The following is a 21,203-nucleotide window of genomic DNA, read 5'->3' on the forward strand; positions in this document are numbered from 1 at the left end:
ACGTGAGGAAAACAAAGACCTAAAGAATTCTATTGTGCTTCAGATTCACCTCTGGGAGCAAGAAAGGAAGAGAAGTACCTGGATTTAGCAATCCATGAGGTGTACTTCTCTGGTGGTGAAGTTCAACTGTTTGTCAGATGAATACATTGGGCATCTCAGTGGGAACTGCAAAACTGTTATAGGATAATTCTCAAAAACCAAAGTAAAATCATACTGTTACCCACCAGGGTTTTTGGCCTCCCTAATCAATAGAAATAGATAAGAGGCCAGACAAGAAATTCAAGGCAAGGGTTTATTGGGGCTCCTGCTGCAGCACTAGGGAAAAACAAGCAAAACAAGCAAAAACAAGTAACAGGTTCCCTTGCTTGTTCCCTGAGTAGGGGGGCAAGCTGGTTCTTTACACAGGGTAAGAGTAGGGGTGGGTCCAGGGCTCGGGCCGGAGGGGTGGCTTAGGTGGTCTGTCCACCCCCTTAGTGGTGGACAATCATTTGTCCACCATCAATATTTGCAGTGCTTTTGCAGTCATTCATGGACATGTGCAGAGTGGCAAAAAATTTGGTTGCCTAACGTGCATGTTCCCAGGAGAGGTCTAGGGAAGCAAAGTGCTGCCTTCTCGTTTCAGCTCTCACATCATAAACAAGTGTCCTCTTCACGGTCTATTTAGTGCCACACTTTTCACATTTTTGTGCCTTTTTTCTTAGAGATTTTCTTGTTTAAAATGGCCCCCAGGTAATTCCCTGGTGGTACAGTAGCTAGGACACCACATTTTCACTGCCAGGGCCTGGGTTCAATCCCTGGTTCAGGAACTAAGATCCCACAGCTGTGGGGTGCAGCCAAGAAAATGAAATGAAATGAAATAAAATAAAATAAATAAAATAAAAGATTTTTTAAATGGCCCCCAAAGGTAGTGCTGAAATGCTGTCTATTGTTCCTAGAGTCCTTGATGTGCCTTATGGAGAAAATACATGCGTTATATATGCTTCACTCAGGTATGAATTAGTGCTATTGGTCATGAATTCAATGTTACTGAATCAAAAATATATAGTAAATAAAGTGTCTTTAAACAAACACATATAAAACAAGGTTATGTATTGATTCAGTGACTAAAATGTTACCAGTGGCTTGGGGGAACCTAACTGTATTTACCTTAGGAACAATGGTTCAGTAGTTATTAATTCAGTGTTGGCAGTAACTTTGAGACAGGCTGGGAACTGGGACACTTTGCTGCCGTGCTTGCACCTGGACAAACATCTCTTTGAGCAACAAAATACAAAGAAACTCTAAAGGACTAATAATAACTGCGTGCGTGCTTGAGCAGTTGGGGCAAATTATGGACATGATACAAAAAGACCGAAAAAACCCAACTACCACTTCTGAAGAACGGGGAGCAAAAAAGGTGTACTGCACATGCATGCTGCACTCAACACCACCAAAGGGGTGGGCAAACAACCTAAGCCCCTCCAGCCCGACCACTGCACAGACTCCTACCCTCACCCCACAAAAGGAACCAGGTCACCACCGACCCTGGGGAGCAAACAAGGGAAACTGTGACTTGTTTTCGCTCCCCCCTACTGCAACAGGGGCCCCAATAAAGCCTTGCCTGAATTCCTTATCTGGCCTCTTATCAATTTCTATTGATTGGGGGAAGGCCAAGAAACCCTGGCTGGTATCAACCTTATAGAACATAACTACCACAAATAACGGAAATCAACTATATGTATACTGAGGGAAAAAGTGTTTTTCAAATGCATCTGATTTTCTTATTAACACAAGTGGGGCAAAAAAAAAGCCTTCCCAAGAAATCCCTCCACTACTCTCCCAAACAGCCTATAAAAGCGGTCATCAGGCTTTCCACTATTCCTTTCCCCCCTCCACTTTATTCTTCCTCAGTTCTCTCTCTCTCTCTGTGTCTCTTGAAGGGGCTCTCCACTTAAGTAATGTTTTCCAAGAATCTAGAGTCCTATACTAAATTTTATAGCGATGGACACAGACGACGCACACGTACGTTCAAAAGTGAGCTCTTCGGCCGTGTTCCCACAAAATTAATTGAAAAAAAACCCGTGGTACCACAGTACTATCAGAACTCAGAGAAGGGCATTTCCCCACTTTGGGCATCCACCTTTGGAAATTCCCAAGGACATTATATAAATACACTAAATTTTTTTTTTCTTTTTAACAGTAACTGCAGTGAACCCTCCCACAAGCCTTTATAAAGCTGCTCAGCTCTTAGTTTATTTCCTCTGTTTCTTTAAGACGTAAGTCGGGTGTTTTGCCCTGTTCAGAAATGGCTGCCCCTGCTTCACACGCTCTGCGCATGCTTCTTGAACAGAATTTGGCGTAGAGGCAACTCAGTGACTTACGCGGCGCAAGATGGGGACTTGGCGGCGGGCAAGACTGAACCTCCCAGCATGCTTTGCAGCCCGGCCGAGAGGCCCGACGTCTAGTGATGGGGAACCCTTGGTGCTCTACGCCGCCAAATCGGCTGTAGCGGTTGAGGTTGAGCCCGGGGCCTGGGAATTGGACGCTCGCAGAGGGGGAAAATGGAAGCGTGGCGCTGTGTGAGGAGGGGCTACGGCCGCTGTGCGGTGGGGAGAGGCAGGTCAGTAGGGCTGGGTGGCGGGAGGGAGGAGGGAGGGGCGGGCGGCCTGGGGGCGGGCGGCCAGGGTTAACCGGGGCGGGGCGGGGTGGGGAGTGGGGGTTGGACGAGGAAGAGGGCCCAGGCCGCGGTACCGTCAGGACGGACCTCTGGAGACCCTGAGGGATAGGTAAACCCGGCGCGCAGCCGGAGGGCGCTCGGCCCACGGGGTCCGGGGTCCGGGGCCCGGGCGCGGAGCGCGTCGGCCATGGGCCGTGTTCGTGCTTTCCGGACCAGGTTGGCCTCAGAGTCCCGGCCCTTTTCCCCCAACCCAAATCTCCGAGCCAGCCTGAGCCTCCGGGTCCCCGGCCTCCTTCCCAAACCCTGCAGCCCCTTCCGGGAGCTGCCGGTCTGCAGGGAGGGGCTGGTTTGTTGCTGTGTTGGTGCCTGTCGAACTTTAGTCACTGGGATCCCAACCTTTACGATTATTACCAAATTCTCGTTCCACATCTATATTACTTACTGGATATTTTTCTTGAAATTGACTCACTTTTTAAAAAAGCACTCCAATAGGTGCTGCACACGTTGCCGTCTCCCTAAGCAGTATCCGTGAGATCTTGGGTTTGGTATACTGATTTTTTTTTCTAATACATTTTGAAATGGATACTTAGATATAAAAAATTTTTAAGTTTAAATGTGTACCACGCGAAACCGACTGGTGTACCACACGTGGGAAACACAGCACTCTGTTAGTTTTTACCTAAGTTGTGGGGATCTGGTTTTAACTCCTGTAGTCTTGGGACTTGACAGTTCAGTTCAACAGTGTTTCCTGAGTACCAGCTGTGTGTCAGGCACTGTGCTAGGCACTTGGGAAGAGACCCAGATTAAAATGAATAAGAAGGCTCTGGCCGTCAAGGAGCTCATCATTCTAAGAGGAAAAAAAAGTCTGTATAAGTAACTACAGATACAGAGAATGTTTTGTAGTACAAGTATTATATTTCAATACGGTAGCTTATTGGGATAGAAAATGCACGGGCAAGCCCCAAATCTCTATGGCTTTCAGAGTTGTCACAAAGCAGGATACACTACCCTTGTCATGCCTTTAAAGATTTACAATAACATTGAGTTTAGAGAACAGTTTGAAAATGTGTAAACTGCTCGATAAATTTATGTAACAGTTAAAAATTTAAGTGCTGTTAAAATGAAACAAATGTAACATATAAAAGTCAAATAACAGTTAAATACAATTTAAGCAAAATTCTTTTGATGATAAAAGTGGACATTATTGACACTATCTTGGAAATGTACCTTTAATGAATTCTGGAGGAAAGGATAGAAGCTTTTCTCAGAATCCTAGCATTTTGCCAGAATAGTGTAGTAGAAAGAAGGTGGTGCTTGAGTTGCGTTGTTTCTTAAGAGAGCCTGAGAGCGATATATCTATTCAAAATAATAATAACACTACTTTGGAGACATTTTTCACGCTATAACCTATCATATAATTGGTATCAGATAATTGATGCTGTTGGGTTTGGAGTGTTGGTGAATTTCTTGTAAGTAATTCTCTTTCATTTCCCTCAAGGAGAAGTGTGCTTTAAATTAAAAGAAAAAAAAAGGGAGTAGCATGGAACAATAAATTATCTATCTACTGATTAGCAAGAGAGGTACTTTTAGTGATAGGCTTTTGTTTTGTTAGCTATAAAGATGTTTGGAAAATATAACCTTGGTATAAAAAACATGTTCAGAAACATGTTTTTAACTCCAAACCCAGGTTGGAGAGATTCACTTTAACTGTAGTCACCTTATGTGTTCTATATTTGATTTAAGTATTAGGTTTGCTGTGGATTTTATTTGTCCTTAAGAGTTTTATTAGATGCTAGAAAGCTACTCTGAATACAGTTTGGTGATTGATTCAACACAGTTGAATTGTGTGGACTTTTAGAAGTGTATCTGGTGTTTTGGGAGGTTGGTGGATTCTATGTTAAGTGTTTAGAATACCATTCATAGTTGTTTAGGGAGAGTATTGAGATATTGCCACTAGTAGTTAAGTAATGGCTGCTTTTCCCCCCATCCTTCACAGATTTAGAAGTCAGATTTCAAATATTAGACATTACCTTCCCTTGAGGAAACATTTAGATTTTGTGTGCTACAGCTGAACAAAAAGTGGTGCCTCAAGGAGTGTATTTATTTCTTTTAGATACCCCATGTTACCCTATCACCAGAAGAGTCTGGGCAGAGACTGGACTGCACCGTGGGAGAATCTGCAAAGGTGTTGCTGGAACAGACATATTTCTAGTTGTATGAGGTGGCCTGGACACTATTCTCGTGCTCCTTACCCATACTTCAGTAGTAGGCATTTTTCACTAAATTGGAGACCACCTTGTTTGTTTGAGTCTAGAACTCAGTTTCAGTACTGGAACTGGAGACCTGACACCCTGAGCCAGACATCTTTGATTCATCTCTCTAGTTACATCATGAACTCTGAGGGAGATGAGCCTTCATCAAAACGAAGAAAACACCAAGGTAAAGGTGACATTTATCCTGGTGCAGAAATAGACATAAGCCGTAGAGTAATTGAATCTTTCATATTTAATCCTTAAGAAAACCTGCAGGTTTTAGAGGTGTTGGTGTTTATTTTTAGCCAGTAGTTTTCTGTTATGAAAAAGGAAATTCTTTTTTAAAATTAAGACTTTTAAAAAGACATCTTCAATTAATTGTGTATTTCTGGCAGTAAAAATAGAAGTGACTCTACATATAGACTAAAGTTTGAAAACAATGGAGGACTAGATTAAAACATTAAGTTTAATTTAAGAATAATTTTCAAATTCAGTGTTTTTGAAACAAAGGTCCTTAGATTTCTTAGAAATTGGTGGATGTATGCTTGGGAGTCCACAGAGCTATTAAAAAAAATCATGTTTTCATTTTTAGTGTTAGCTTTATTATATAAGACAAAAGAATTTCCTTAAATAGAAACAATCATAAATGAAAGCTATTTTCTTACAGAATCAGATTTTAGCTTATTAAATTTATATTTCTCATACTGGGGTCTGTAGACATAATCTCGAGAGTCTGTGGGAAGTTTTATCTTTTAACCACATCTTATTCAACTTTGAGACAATTTTTTCTAGATATCTTGATTATCTCTATTTTTCTCATATTCTTTTTACTCTAAACAATTCAGTAGGCTCTCTGTGCTGCCAGCCCAGCCCTACCTCCAAAGTATACATGAGTTGTCTAAGTAAATTCGGAATTGTCTTTCTTACTGAGCTGTGGTTTTCAGTGCAGATCATTCCTCTGAAGATATGAAAATAGGCTGTGTGAGTGTTAATGTGTAGGAAGCTGACCTAAGTTTGTCAAAGGATAGCATTCACGGTGTCTCACCTGGAAGTCAGAGCTAGATTAGTTAGTGCTCTTTCAAGTCAAACTTCTACTACACATTTAAGTAGAAATTCTAAGCACTCAAAAGTGAAAATCGGGCTTCCCTGGTGGCGCAGTGGTTGAGAATCTGCCTGCCAATGCAGGGGACACGGGTTCGAGCCCTGGTCTGGGAAGAGCCCACGTGCCGCGGAGCAACTAGGCCCGTGAGCCACAATTACTGAGCCTGCGCCTCTGGAGCCTGTGCTCCGCAACAAGAGAGGCCGCGATAGTGAGAGGCCCGCGCACCGCGATGAAGAGTGGCCCCCGCTTGCCGCAACTAGAGAAAGCCCTCGCACAGAAGCGAAGACCCAACGCAGCCAAAAATAAATAAGTAAATAAATAAAAAATAAAAATAAAGGAATTCCTTTAAAAAAAAAAAAAGTGAAAATCTATTTGTATAGCACTTAACCACCACATGTGTTTATAAACAAAGCTTTGTTTGAATGATTAAAAGGTGTATTTAGAGACATTAAAATTAGGTTCCTAAGGACAACGCATACTTTATAAATCTAGGGCTGTATGGTGACGAGATAGCCTCTCGTTCACGCATTCATTGTTCATCAGGACGGCACACTCCTCTTCTGTTTAGCCTTTTGTGATAAATCAGGTGTGCTCTCAGATGGAGCGGTGGTGTAGTGACACAAGCATGGGCTTAGGAACCGCTCCCTGCTCTCATTCTGCTGCACCACTAATTGTGTGGGTTTGGACAGGTCACTGAACCTCTCTGCTCCTTGGTTTCCTAGTGTAAAATAATGCCTACTTTGAAAGCCTGTGGAGGCATGAAGTGAGATATGTCAAAGTGCCTAACACACTGTTGGCTTCATAGTAGGTACTCAGAAAATCCTGGTTGTTGTTGTTTTCCCTTTAATGGATGGGGAATTACATTGACAGACTGATAAACTTTGATTGCAACCTGACTCTTTATATGTCCGTTCTTCCTAGGTATTGTGACTAAGGAAAATGCTCTTCGTTAAGCCATATTTGTGACTTCTGATATTTCACTAATACTACTTTTCAATCAAGAGAACAGCATTGCTAACTTGCCTATCACTTTAAAGTGGTATTTGAAGGATTTGTGTGACACAATTATGACCTTTTAATTAGGCGCCCTAAAAACCCGATCAGGCCTATTGCTTACTTTCTTTGATTCATCTGTCTTCTCTGCTGTGATCACCTTGTTGCTCCTGACATGGAAGGTATATAAGCTTTTGTAGTGTGAATTTATGTTGTGAAGTATGTGAAGGCCAAAGACTATCCATTCTCTCAGTAGTTTTCAGATTGTCTTCCAGGGAGCCCAAGCATTCAAACACATTTCTGTATGTTTATTAAAAGCAAATGTGGTCAGGATAAAATGTGTTTACCCCATCATCCCAGCTGCAGTCCCAACGTACCAGGGACTGATGGTCATGACATGAAAAGTAATGCCAAAGGGTTATACAAGCTGTAGAAGTCTGAAAGCCACTGTATTAATTTGATAATCTGATGGTCTCAGTTGTTTAAAAAATGGAATTGCAAAAAGACTTGGTTACAGGGGCTTCCCTGGTGGTGCAGTGGTTGAGAATCCGCCTGCCAATGCAGGGGACACGGGTTCGAGCCCTGGTCTGGGAAAACCCCGCATGCCGCGGAGCGAATGGGCCCGTGAGCCACAACTACTGAGCCTGCGCGTCTGGAGTCTGTGCTCCGCAACGGGAGAGGCCGCGATAGTGAGAGGCCCGCGCACCGCGATGAAGAGTGGCCCCCGCTTGCCACAACTAGAGAAAGCCCTCGCACAGAAACGAAGACCCAACACAGCCATAAATAAATAAAATTAAAAAAAAATAATACCTAGCATATATATTTAAAAAAAAAAAAAAGACTTGGTTACAAACTCTTAATTGCCAGGACTATACAAATCTTAATGCTTTTCTATGCCTTTATATATACATATTCTACAAGAAAGTATGAATGATTTTTTTAGACTTTCATCTTTCATACTTTAATGCAGTGGTACCATCAGGGTAGTGCTGTAAGTTTGTGATGGTAGCTTACATTTTGTTTGTATGACCAGAGCCCTTTCCATCTCGTATACATATAAAGACTTAACGATTTGTGGCTAAAACCAGACAGACCCAAGTTTATAAATGAATTGTGTTCTAGATAATCAGTTCTTAAGAATCAGTTCTGTTTTCCTCATAGAAGCTATGTTATAAAATCTCAGGGTAGTTGTGTGGAGTCAGTATAATTTGCTTTAGTTCTGGCCTTTAGGTGTAGGATTCTCCATTTTCAGTGAAGGATAAGGAAGGGGATCGTTTCCTTCTCTTTCCTGGGCATAGGACAAGCTCTAGGCTAAATTATGTAATAGTTGAACGCTTTTGTTTAGTTTGGTTTTCTTTCCTTCCACCATTTTTTCTTAACCTTTCTCCTCAGGCTCCTAGTACCTTCATGGTATCATAATTCCAACTCCCCTGTTCCACCCAGACCTCACTATTCATAAAAATTACCTTCCTCTTCTGTCCTCTCGTCAAAATTCCTATTCCCTCAGTGCAGCAGATATCAGCATTTAGATTTTGAGGGAAGAAACCTGATTAAAGTCAGTTTACCAGAGTGTATTTTAAAATTTTTACTTCATTGGCATTTTTATAGAGTGTACTGACACTTTTTTTCTTCCAGTTTTATTGAGATATAATTGACATACCAGCCCTGTATAAGCTTAAGGTGTACAGCATAATGATTTGACTTACATACATCATGAAATGATTATCACAATAAGTTTTGTGAACATCCGTCATTCCACAGAGACGCAAAAGTAAAGAAATATTCTTCCCTGTGATGAGGACGCTTAGGATTTACTCTCTTAACAGTTTTCCTATAGAACACACTGCAGTGCTCATACATTGATTATGTTGTACATCACATCCCTAGTATTTATTCATCTTATAACTGGAGGCTTGTACCTTTTGACTGCCCTCAACCAGTGCCCCCTCCCCACTAGAGTGTGTTGATATTCTGACTGTAAATATACCGTCATTGTAGAAGATTTGGAAAAATCTGCCGCAGTCCTTACTCTCAGAGACAATTACTCTTAAAAACAGTGGTATGTTTCCCTTTAATCTTTTTTCCCCCATATATAAAATATTTTTCTTCAATTTAATTTTTAATTGGTGAAATTTTAGAGATTGTCATCCAGTGAAGTGAAAACCTTGCAGGAAAAGGGAGATATTCTAGGGCTCAGATTTTTTTCATATCATCTAATCATGCTCAAAAGTCCATCTTCAAATCTTTTTGTTTCCCAAGTTCATCCCATTTCTTGTTTTCCCCTTCTTTTGAGCTTATAGATTCTCTAAAATGTTCCACATTTTTTTTTTCATGGCTTCCATGGCAGTAAGAGTATCCTCTTTAATGGTGGGGTGAGGAAGACAAGATCAAAGGGGGTGTGTGTGTGTCTGTGTATATATACATATATATAAACATATATACTTACTGGTGTGTGTCTGTATCTATAGTGATACACATATATATATATTTATTTTTTTAGTCCTCATTTCTAAGTCAAAGACTGCCTATAATTGCAAAATCTCATGCTATTTGATCCTCTTCTCATCACTTTATTAGGGTACATGGTGTCTTTGCAGAATATAAACTATCACACATTCCTGGTTGCTGCATGCTAGGTTTGTCAGTCAGGCATTATCATTTACTAGCATTCTGTAGCTGTGTTACATTTAACTTTTGCTTTGGTGTGCATTAAAAATATTTCTTTTGCTTATTTTGTTTGCATTCTTCCAGTAAATACTGCTTCCATTTATTGTCATTATATACCCTTCATTCATGTCTAAATCAGATTTCTCAGATGAATTGTTTCTAGAACTTAGTTAAGCATTTGATGATCTTATCATCCTAATAGGTGATAAAATACAATGTGAAATCACCTTATTGAAAGGCCAGCTGTGACATACAAATATATTATCATGGTTATGAAGTTGCTGAGCATGTCTGTGGCAGAGCCACTTCGTAACCATGGGAAAGTGAGAAACCGTGACCCCAATATAGTCAGTTTTATTAACACACACTCTCAGCCTCCAAAATGACTTGCTAGACCCTTTTAAACTGTTTTGTACCTCTTGGTCAGTCAATGTATCATTTTACTGCCTTTGTAATCAATTTGATGACAACTTTAGTTATTAAGTACTACATTGCCATTGCCTAGGGAAAAACATTCTGTTCATTGCCTATAGGAATGTTTAAAAGGCAAGAAAATACTTATATACAGGAAAAATGTGATCCCGTTTTTTATTAATTCTTTGTATTTTATCTAATATATTTTAACAGGCACAATAAAACGGCATTGGGAAGATGTATGTAACCATAACAAAGAAGAAACGAAGATCCTAGGAGACAAAAATGATGACCCCATATGTGAAGACAGTGAGAACAAGTTTGACTTTTCAGTGATGTCCTATAATATACTTTCTCAAGATTTATTGGAAGACAATTCACACCTTTATAAACACTGCCGGCGACCAGTATTACACTGGAGTTTTAGGTTTCCCAATATTCTGAAAGAAATTAAACACTTTGATGCAGACGTAAGTACAAAATATCATCAAAATTCTTCACATAAGGAAGAGTTGGATTCATTTCTGAACTAAATGGTTTTATCCCTTTTGTTTGTAGGGTAAGAAGGGAAGACATTAAATATAGTGATGAGGGAATTCCCTCGCGGTCCAGTGGTTAGGACTCTGCACTTTCACTGCCGAGCGCCTGGTCGGGGAACTAAGATCCCACAAGCCACAGCGTGGCCCAAAAATAAATAAATAAATAATAAATAAATATAGTGATGGAACAGTTTTTAACAAGGTATCATAACTTTGGAGGAATAACTTGCTAATGGTTGTTGATATAAATAATTATATAATGTTTCAAATAAGATCCAAAAAGTTTTAAGTGTCGATCAGTTTTGAGACAGGGACTGGCACCATATTAAGTATTCAGTAAATATTTCCTTTGATTCAAAATTTAAATAATTCATGCAAAAATTTATTTAGATGATAGCATTCGAAAAATTATCTCTTAAGAAAGTCCTAGGGGCTCCCCTGGTGGCGAATCTGCCTGCCAATGGATTAAGAATCTGCCTGCCAATGCAGGAGACGCGGGTTCGAGCCCTGGTCCGGGAAGATCCCACATGCCGCGGAGCAACTTAAGTCCGTGGCCACAACTACTGAGCCTGCGCTCTAGAGCCCGCGAGCCACAACTACTGAGCCCACATGCCACAACTACTGAGCCCATGTGCCACAACTACAGAAGCCTGCGCACCTAGAGCCCATGCTCCACAACAAAAGAAGCCACAGCAATAAGCCCGTGCACCACAACGAAGAGTAGCCCCTGCTCGCCGCAATTAGAGAAAAGCCTGTGTGCAGCAATGAAGACCCAGTGCAGCCAAAAATAAATAAAATAAAATAAATTAAAAAAAAAAAAGGGCTAGAAGGATTTAGTACTAATGAACATGTAAATTCAGGAAAAATATTCCAACATATAAATGATAAATATTTCCTTTGGTAAATACCAGTTTTCGATAATAAGAGGGCTTCATGTGATTAAAGGTCAGGGTTTTGTGGACTGATCAAATTTGGAGACATTAATTTCTTAGATCTATACATTACAAGAAAAACAACTTTTTTATTTCAGCTTTCATCAGGTTTTTAGAATTTTAGAAACCTATTTTTAAAGACAAAAGCACCAGAAAATTCATATTTGCATTTTTTTGTTTTAATTCAAGCCATTTTTTTTCTTTTAAGGTACTTTGTTTGCAAGAAGTGCAAGAAGATCATTATGGAACAGAGATCAGGCCAAGTTTGGAATCATTGGGTACAGTGTAACTTTTACTTTAGCCAGATTTACTTAATGGGTTGTTAAAGTATAACTTGCTAATAACAAAGATGTGTGGTGTATTTGGACCAAAAATCTTAATTTTGAAAAAACTTAATATGCATTTCAAAAGGTCAGGAAAAGATTGAGGTATATCAAATGGGACCTTTTGTGTTAATACATAATTTTAATTTGAATGGAAAGGTATGCAAGAATCTCTTAATAGCTTCCTTTCCAGGAGTTGCTTTGCCTACTCCCAGAGCCCTAAGATTCTGAGTTCCATGAGATCAGGGACCATCGTGTCTAGTTCATCATCATATAATACCAGTGTCCACCGTGTGTAATGGATAGAAGCTGAAAATCTGTTTAGTGAGTGAATACCTCTAGAAACACGTTGTCTGTGAGAAATGCTGCCTACTTTGCATTCATTCAAGCAGCAAATATTGATATTTTTTGAGTGCCTACTATACACCATGCACTGTTCTAGGCAGTGGGGATACAGCGGTGAGCAAAACAGGCAACAGTCTCTGCCCTTGGGGAGCATACATTCTAGTGGAGAAAGGCCAAGAATAAACTGAACAAACAAGTAAATAGTGCCTTAGGTAATGGTAGTTTTCTGGAGAAAAGCAAATGGGTCAGGTTTCAGTTTTAAACAAAATGATCAGAGAAGGTAACGTTTGAGTAAAGATGAAGGAGATGAAGGAACAAGCCATGGCTAGAGCTTTCCAGATAGTGGAAATAGCAAAGGAAAGGCTCTGAGGTTGGAGTGCCTTAAGGCAAGTAAAGCTGCTGTGTGTGGAGTGGAGCAAGCGGGGAAGAATTAGAGGCAAAAAGGTGAGAGATATGGGGTTGGGGGGGGGGTGAGGGGGCAGATTACTATAAGGCCTCACTGTCTTTGTCATGACTCTGACTTTTGTTAGGATGGAAATGAGAATGTGATAATGTACACATATGTAACCCTGAAGTCTGCCAGTAAAAAAATCTATTTGACCCAGTCTCAGACTTTTTTGATTCTAACACTTACTAACATCCTACATTACTAATGTTTTGCAGAATACACTTTGGTAAACATTGTTCAAAAAATTAGGAGAACTGTGTTTTGCCATATATATAACTTTTTGTGTGTGTGGCAAAACACAGTTCTTCTAATACGTATATATATAAAAAACCAGCCATCTTCGTTTAAAAGTTTTTTCTTTCCTCTAGGTTATCACTGTGAATACAAGATGCGGACAGGAAGGAAACCTGATGGCTGTGCCATTTGCTTCAAACATTCCAAATTTTCCCTCTTATCAGTGAACCCAGTGGAATTCTACCGCCGTGATGTTCCTCTACTGGACAGAGACAATGTTGGATTAGTGTTACTCTTGCAGCCCAAAATCCCAAGTGCTGCCTCCCCTGCGATCTGTGTGGCTAACACACATCTGTTGTATAACCCAAGGCGAGGTGATATTAAACTGACCCAGTTGGCAATGCTTCTGGCAGAGATTTCCAGTGTTGCCCATCAGAAAGATGGCAGCTTCTGCCCCATTGTTATGTGTGGTGACTTTAATTCTGTTCCTGGTTCTCCACTCTATAGTTTTATAAAGGAAGGGAAATTGAATTATGAAGGACTTGCCATAGGAAAGGTACGTGCTCGCTTCCTCATTATTAGGAGGTGGACTTAGTCTCTCTCTTCATTGTAAAGTGAGGATAGTCATCACAGGGCTGTTTGAAAACCTTGATGAGTCAGTACCCTCACTTTACCAACCTGTGATGATGATCTACAGCTACTGATAAGTAATTATATTTACTTGATTGAATTTCTCCTTTTCCATCTATTTGTGGCAACATTGTGCTTGGAGGAATTGAAATGGGGGAGGAGAAGAAAAATAAAAGCATTGACAGACATGAGTACTGCATAAATAAGGAACTACTTATGGAACATGAGTACTGCATAAATAAGGAACTACTTACAAGGTGGCAGAATAGAATTTTGAATGCTGGATGTGGGCAATATAGTTGGCAAAACAGTAATTTAGTATTTATTTATTATATAAGTTTCCCTTTACACAATGATAAATATTTTAATTCTTTAGCTGAGTGTAATTTAGCCCATGTTTTTATTTTCATTGTACTTTCTTTTGCTTACTTTAGATCATTTCATCTTTGGTATATTTAACCAAAATAAACTCTCCACCACTGAGTTTTGAATGATAGTTTAAAATTTTGTAAGAGTTGATCGATCTCAGTATTTTATGTAACAGGAAATACATTGCAGGTAGTAAAAAAGGAGGAGCAGTATTAGTCCAAAACTATAGATCGTTTAGATTTCCAAATTAGACAAAAACATACATAGGAAAAGATTGCCATTTACATGTAAATAATAAGTGCTTTCTGAACTGTATTTGAACAAGATTTTATAAGCACAAATAATCAATGTAATGAATAAAGGGTAATATTTACCATTCTTGGATTCCCTTTTATCTAAGAAATAAACTTTTCAGTACACAAACTATTTAAAATCTATTCACCTAAGATACCTGTTGAAATTTTGTTTAGGTATCTGGCCAGGAACAATCTTCACGGGGACAAAGAATTTTATCTATTCCAATTTGGCCCCCAAACCTAGGTATCTCACAGAACTGTGTGTATGAGGTACAGCAGGTACCAAAAGTAGAAAAGACAGGTAAGTGTTTGCAATACATTTTGGCAGTCTTCTTGATAATAGTGTTCCATTTGAAGACATAGAACTAAATTTTTAAAGGGATAACATCTCAGGGATGAATATTCATATATAAAAGCATATAGTTGTTTGCTTATTCTTTTTTTTTTAAGAGCTCTAAATTTACCTTTTTAAAATTCAGCTTCCAAAATTATCTTTGCATGAATTACTTGCATGTTGCTTTGGAAATGTTTGTGTTTTATTTTTGCTAATTCTGGAGATCATCAAAACATAGATACCAGAATGAACCATTTAACTAGGCATCTATCTAAATTAGATATGTCTTAAATATTGTTCCTAGAGTAAAAGGACTATACTAAGGCAAGCTAGAACAAAACAATACATTGATAGTATTAATATATTTCTCTTTGTTCTTACAGACAGTGATCTGACACAAACACAGCTGGACAAAACAGAGGTCCTAGTAACAGCTGAAAAGTGAGTTTTGGAAAGCAACAAGAGACATTTGCTGACTTTAGTTGAGTAAAGAAATCATGTCTCAAAAATCACTTGGATGAAAAATGAAGTTGATGATATTTTATGCTGGTGAAGAATGCTGGCTCTTAAGTCAAATAGACCTGAGTTCCAACCTTGACTTTGCTCCTTTTTAGCTGTGTGATTTTTGAGCAAGAAATTTAACATCTCTAAGGTTCAGTTTCTTTATCTATAATTTGGATTGTTGTGAAGATTAGATGAGACAAAGCATGTAAAACTCAGTGTTTGACATATAGTAAGTGCTTAAGCAGTGCTGTTTATAGAAGCAGCTTGTCCGTGGACCTGAACAGGCTAGTAAATTTATTATCTTTGAAATTTATTGCTATTACATATTTAAACAAAGGTCAAGATCACAGAAAAATATCTTTCAGATTTCAAGAGGACCTTTAGCCTCCTTTGACTTACTGGATCTTGAAACAAATCTATAGGAGAATTGATCCAAAAAAAGAATATGTCTGTAGAAAAGACAATTATTTATACATAACTCTTAAACTACAGGAAAAGGTCATCAGAGGTAGCTGGGTGAAGATGCCTGGATTTCTTTTTATTAAAGAATCATGAATGTTTAGGGCTGTGGTTGAGAAACAGATGTATATTAATACAACAGGATGGAGACTTAAATCTTGTCTCTTGGGAGATTCTTGAAATGTCTTGATTGTTTCATATTGTGGCTCTTTTATAGCTTTGACTTTCGTTTAACATTTAAATTTCGGGACCACCTCTCATTCTTTTTATCTGCTTTCTCCTCAGTCTTATTTTATTTTGTATATCTTGTTTTGGGAAAATATCTCATATATAAGAATTAGTAAGAAAGCAATTTTTTTGAATTTTTGAAACAGAATATATAAAAATCTGTGATTAAAACTTTCAAAGTAAAAACTTCCCTGAGTAAGATTAATAAAAAGGCTACTCTTACTAACAAATACTTAGTTTTGAGTAATTCTAAAATCTTTTTATAACAAAATGGGGTATAAGAAAAGATATTTTTAAGTATCTATATAAATACAGTGTGTTTATATGCATAGCTTATATCTGTAAACTGAAATGTTGGTAGTAAGATAACAATTTGCAGGAGACCTATTGTACATTTAAAAATATTGTAAATGTAAGTCCTTAGACATAAAAAGTTGCTAAAACTTGGAAGTAGAGCATCTTGAAGCAATTACCTTTGCTTATTGACATATGAGCTCTTTAAAAGCAGAGCAACATCTTTATTTGTGTATTCTCAGCACATAAGATGAGATAGTGCCTGGGACTTAGTACATGCTTGGTAAATGTTTGTTGGGTGAATTAAAAAAAAGGTTTTTTAAAACTTTGTTTTCTTTTGTGACATAAAAGATCCTTAAAATTCATGATGTGTTAATAGGAAATGATTTTTAAACATTTTACCCATAACATTATGTGTATTTGTAGTGTGGGGTAAATGTAAACCATTATAGAAGCTGTTTTAAGATACAGAATGAGGGAATTCCCTGGCGGTCCAGTGGTTAGGACTCCACGCTCTCAGAGGGCCCAGGTTCAATCCCTGGTCAGGGAACTAAGATCCCGCAAGCCGTGCGGTGCAGCCCAAAAAAAAAAAAAAAAAAAAAAAACAGATGCAGTACAAAATTATCTCATATACCATACCAAGAACAGTCATGGTAAAATATAACCCCTCTGACATCAGAAGTCTGTTAGTTCTAAATAGCATTCCTAAAGGCCACTTTAATTTTCCTTCTTAAAAACAACAAAAAACTTATAAATTGTTTAAGAATATGTGTTCATTCGCAAGTGAAGGCTCTCAAATATGTTATAATTAATTTTAAAAGTCACATTAGTCGGTTAAGTATTGAGCTCCCCACTCCCACCCCACCCCATGTATCACAGCTCTGTTAATGGGTTTTGGATATCACTGCATGAATAAAGGAATGCAAAATTGTGATATGGTCTATTTAAATTAAGATTGTCCTAATGTCTGGTTTTGTCTGGAAATTAAGTGAAAAAGTGGTTTAAATAGGAGGAATTATAAAAATCATGAAGAACTTGATGGATGCGAAATACTTTTTCTTTTCCATTTAGATTATCTTCAAAGTTACAGCACCATTTCAGCTTGTCATCTGTGTATTCCCATTATTTTCCTGACACTGGAATTCCAGAAGTGACCACCTGTCATTCCCGAAGTGCCATAACTGTGGATTATATTTTCTATTCTGCTGAAAAGGAAGGCGTTGCTGGGCAGCCAGGTAAAGAATGCACGTGATCTTAAATTCTGCTTGAGAACACAGTAACTAAAACTTCAGGGCTAGAGTTGAGAAAGCTAGCTAAACATCTAGATGTTTAGATTTAGAAATTAGAATTATTTTTAAATTGGTAATATATTTGGCAGATTGGTGATATATTTGAGTGAATCAGTTTATCACCTGCAAAAGTTGGAGGCAGTGGAACACCTCAAAGCAAATTACTACCCAAGAATTACATCCTCAGCTCTACCCTCCCGTCCCAGTCAGCTTCTGAGGTAGAGCACAGATCTTTCATAGTGCCCTTTGGTTTTACTCTCCATACATTTATGTTCTTCTTGTGACAGCAACATCATACAGTTTTGTACTTAAATTTTACTGAAGTATGCTGCCTTCATTGTAGGGCCTTGCTTGTACTGCCAACAATCGACAGTTGTGTCATGTTGAGCCTGGAATATTGGTTCTTCCTGGAAAGAGAAGTCTATAATACATGTGTTTTCAAAAAGCAAAGGTGATAACACACTCTTCCTTGTATGAGTCAATGAAAACAGGATTTTAAATGCTAATCAAAGGACTTAACATGGAGAAGAAAGTGCCATTTAAAGTAACTGGAAGTCAAAAATATATTCAGAAAACTGAAAATCCTAAATGTGGGCAGCTATTTTGTTTTTCCTGATTTTCCCCTTTTTTCTTTTCCTTTTTCTTTTTTCAGTGCTACTTTTCTTTTCCCATCTCTTTGTTTGTTTTCTCCTTCACAAGGATAACCTTACTAGTAACATTCAGGAGGTGGTTTACTCCTCTCTGCTAGATCAACTCTGCAAAATAAGCTTGCTTTGAATTTGTAATAAGGTTCTGGTAGTTGTCATACTGAAGAACACTCACTAGGTGGCGGAAGTGTGCCATGAACCAGCATCACTAATGTTAACATTAAGAGCACATCCTCTTTTACTCTCCTTCCATGGGTACTGAGTCTCTGGGACCAAACTATACTAATTTATTCTGCAGTCACCTCATAAACGTCCTACTCAGATGTGGCTTGGTCTGTCTGATTTTATACAACTACAGAAAGGTTGATGGGTGAATTTCTTAGGTAGTTGTCAATCTCAAATTATTCAACATCTTATGTGTTGCATTGATATTTTCTTCTAAAGATTATTTGCAGAAGTTGAAATAGAAAAAAAAATCTGAAATAGAAAAAAACAAGGATCTGAAACTTCTGTTTGTTAGAGAATTATAATTAGGTTATATCGCAATAAAAATTTAACCATATTCTAAAAACTGTTTCATATTAGACTTCCAGAAGGGTGTCAAGCTATATATAAGCTTGAGCTATATAAGAAAAAAAAGCTATATAAGCTATATATATAAAAAGCTATATATATAAAAAGCTATATATGTAGCTTTTATATATATAGCTATAAGCTTATATATAAGCTTATATATATATATATAGCTTATATATATAGCTATATATATAAGCTATATATATAAAAGCGATATATATAAGCTATGTAAAAAAAGCTATATATATAAGCTATATATATATAGCTTATGTATAAGCTATATATATAAAAAGCTATATATATAAAAAGCTATATAAAAAAGCTATATAAACTATATAAGAAAAAAAAGATTTGTATGATTTACAGTAACCTGTTGTTTCACTAAATATGTATATGTTTCTTTAATGTAGGAGCTGAAGTTGCTTTGGTTGGTGGCTTGAAACTTCTAGCTAGACTGTCACTTCTTACAGAACAAGACTTATGGACTGTTAATGGACTTCCAAACGAAAATAACTCTTCGGATCATCTGCCTTTATTGGCTAAATTCAGACTTGAGCTCTGACTCTTTGATTACATATATACTGTGCTTTCCCATTTATGTTCTTTTTCAAAGAATGTAAAGTTGTACTTAAGAGTTTGCATGTTACTTATTTTTACACTATGGAATTTCTGAAGAGGTTATGTTAAATGCTTGAAACAGGTAGCAGAAGAAACAAGTTTACAACAATTTTTTTTGATAATGAAAAAATATTTTCCTGACAAGTGAGATCTAAACGCTCTTTATTGTAAAAGAGTTGTAAATATTTATTCTAAATTCCAGTAAAATTGACAGTGATTTTTAAATATAGTGCAGTTTCTTTAGTCCTCTTAGTAAAGAATTTCATGTTTTTGGCAAGCTTTACAGTGGATCCAAAATATCTTTGAGTTCTTACAAACCACAACTCATTTCCCTTGCAGAGGCCCGATTTCATCATGAGGATCATGTTTGTTGAGTCCTAAGTAGTTCATCTCAGAAATCATCGTGTTCACAGGTGTCCAACCAACCCTTGTAGTTTGTTTTTGAGGGGGCTCAGTAATGCTTTTTAAAATTGTACAAATTGCTTAATCCACCTTATTACTATCCTGAGCCATGTAATATGCCTGCATTTTATTGGGGAAATATAGGTCACCATAACTAGTAGGATGAAGGGCTTTACACAAGCCCGCTTTCCATCCTGTCATAGACCATTGCAGGATACCTAGGAGAGGCAGAGATTGGGGTTATGCCTTGTGTTTCCCTAGTAATTTTTTTTTTCTATTCAGTTTCAAGAAAAGATCCCTGGATTGGGAAAGATATTTTATTTTACTTAACTAATCCTGTAGAAATTTATTTTATTAGGAAACTTATATTTGGAACAAAGTGGCAGCTATAAGGTTATTTTTATTTTGCCTTAGAAATAAGAGGAAGCCAGCAAAACTCTAGAGAGATATCAACTTGGAGACCTAATGCTTGTAAGTAGTAACTTTAACTGTTTTGTTTTGTTGTGGTTTAACTGTTGGGGTTTTGTTTCTAAAATGTTTTATCATGATGCAGCAGTGTGAGATGATGCTGATTTTTTTTTATAAAGTGGTGAAGAGCAGGCCTAAAAAATCCTGTAGTTGGCTCTGTGTGTTTGAATCAAAAATTTTTTAATGTAAGTGAAAATTTCCTCTTTTTTAGACATTGGGATCAAAGAATTATGTACATTTTTACTAAGTAGTAATTTTATATTATACTGAATTATACAAGTTTTTACAGTGGGTTTTCTTAATAGAATTATTCATCTTAAATTGGAAAGCAGCAGCTACTTTATAGTCTTGGACTTTAAATGTTTTTCTACTAAAGTATTTACTACAATTTTTAAAAAATAAACCAGATAAATACCCCCAAAAGGCATGTGGGTCACAAGGATTTGCCTAGTAAAAATTATAGCGATAAGCAAGTACTTTTAACTGTTTAATATCTCACTTTCTCTTACAGTATTAACTATAGTTCTAGGATTTTTCATTTCATAGTAACAGTTTTCAGAAAATTGTATGTTCTAATTAGCAGATATTGTCATCATTAAATAATAACAGCACATAGTATATTTATCCCCTTTTAGTATTGGGGAAAGAAAAATGAAGATTCATTGATTACTACTTTGTGTTGTGTGAATTTATTAGCTAACTTTATATATAGGTATTGTTGATAAACATCCCTGAAAACCTCTATGAAAACTTCATTTTTTGTATCCTGATTAATATTGTGATTTTAGGCCCTTTTCATGCGATTCACTTCAATAGAGTTAATCCATAAAATTGCTTTCTACTTTAGCTTATAAAATGAAGTATTATTTTGTGTACAGGAGGCCAAAGGGTCCATGTAACATCATAGCTTTTTAAAGCTCCACTAGGGACTTCTCTGGTAGTGCAGTGGTTAAGAATCCACCTGCCAGTGCAGGGGACATGGGTTCAGTCCCTGGTCCGGGAAGATCCCACATGCCGCGGAGCACCTAAGCCCATGTGCCACAACTACTGAGCGTGCGAGCCACAACTACTGAAGCCTGTGCGCCTAGAGCCCGTGCTCCGCAACGAGAAGCCACTGCAATGAGAAGCCTGCACACTGCAACGAAGAGTAGCCCCCACTTGCTGCAACTAGAGAAAGCCTGTGC

At 37.7% G+C, this 21,203-nt stretch overlaps 1 protein-coding gene across 5 annotated transcripts; it reads left to right on the forward strand.

Moving 5' to 3' along the window:
- Nucleotides 1-2,357: 2,357 nt before the first annotated feature.
- On the forward strand, nucleotides 2,358-20,034 carry ANGEL2 (angel homolog 2). Of its 5 annotated transcripts, none has more exons than XM_007175588.2 (9): nucleotides 2,358-2,599; nucleotides 4,770-5,095; nucleotides 10,298-10,554; nucleotides 11,764-11,833; nucleotides 13,040-13,461; nucleotides 14,375-14,501; nucleotides 14,918-14,975; nucleotides 17,091-17,254; nucleotides 18,942-20,034. In XM_007175588.2, the coding sequence occupies exons 1-9, from the start codon at nucleotides 2,541-2,543 to the stop codon at nucleotides 19,091-19,093; spliced, it is 1,635 nt and encodes a 544-aa protein (XP_007175650.1). In that variant the 5' UTR covers nucleotides 2,358-2,540; the 3' UTR covers nucleotides 19,094-20,034. The 5 variants fall into 5 exon arrangements, with proteins under 5 accessions (XP_007175650.1, XP_057383882.1, XP_007175648.1 ...); XM_007175586.2 differs by lacking the exon at nucleotides 2,358-2,599 and adding an exon at nucleotides 2,704-2,765; XM_007175585.2 differs by lacking the exon at nucleotides 2,358-2,599 and adding an exon at nucleotides 2,732-2,872.
- Nucleotides 20,035-21,203: the final 1,169 nt, after the last annotated feature.

Source organism: Balaenoptera acutorostrata, chromosome 1 (genome assembly GCF_949987535.1).
Source record: "Balaenoptera acutorostrata chromosome 1, mBalAcu1.1, whole genome shotgun sequence".
NCBI lineage: Eukaryota > Metazoa > Chordata > Mammalia > Artiodactyla > Balaenopteridae > Balaenoptera > Balaenoptera acutorostrata.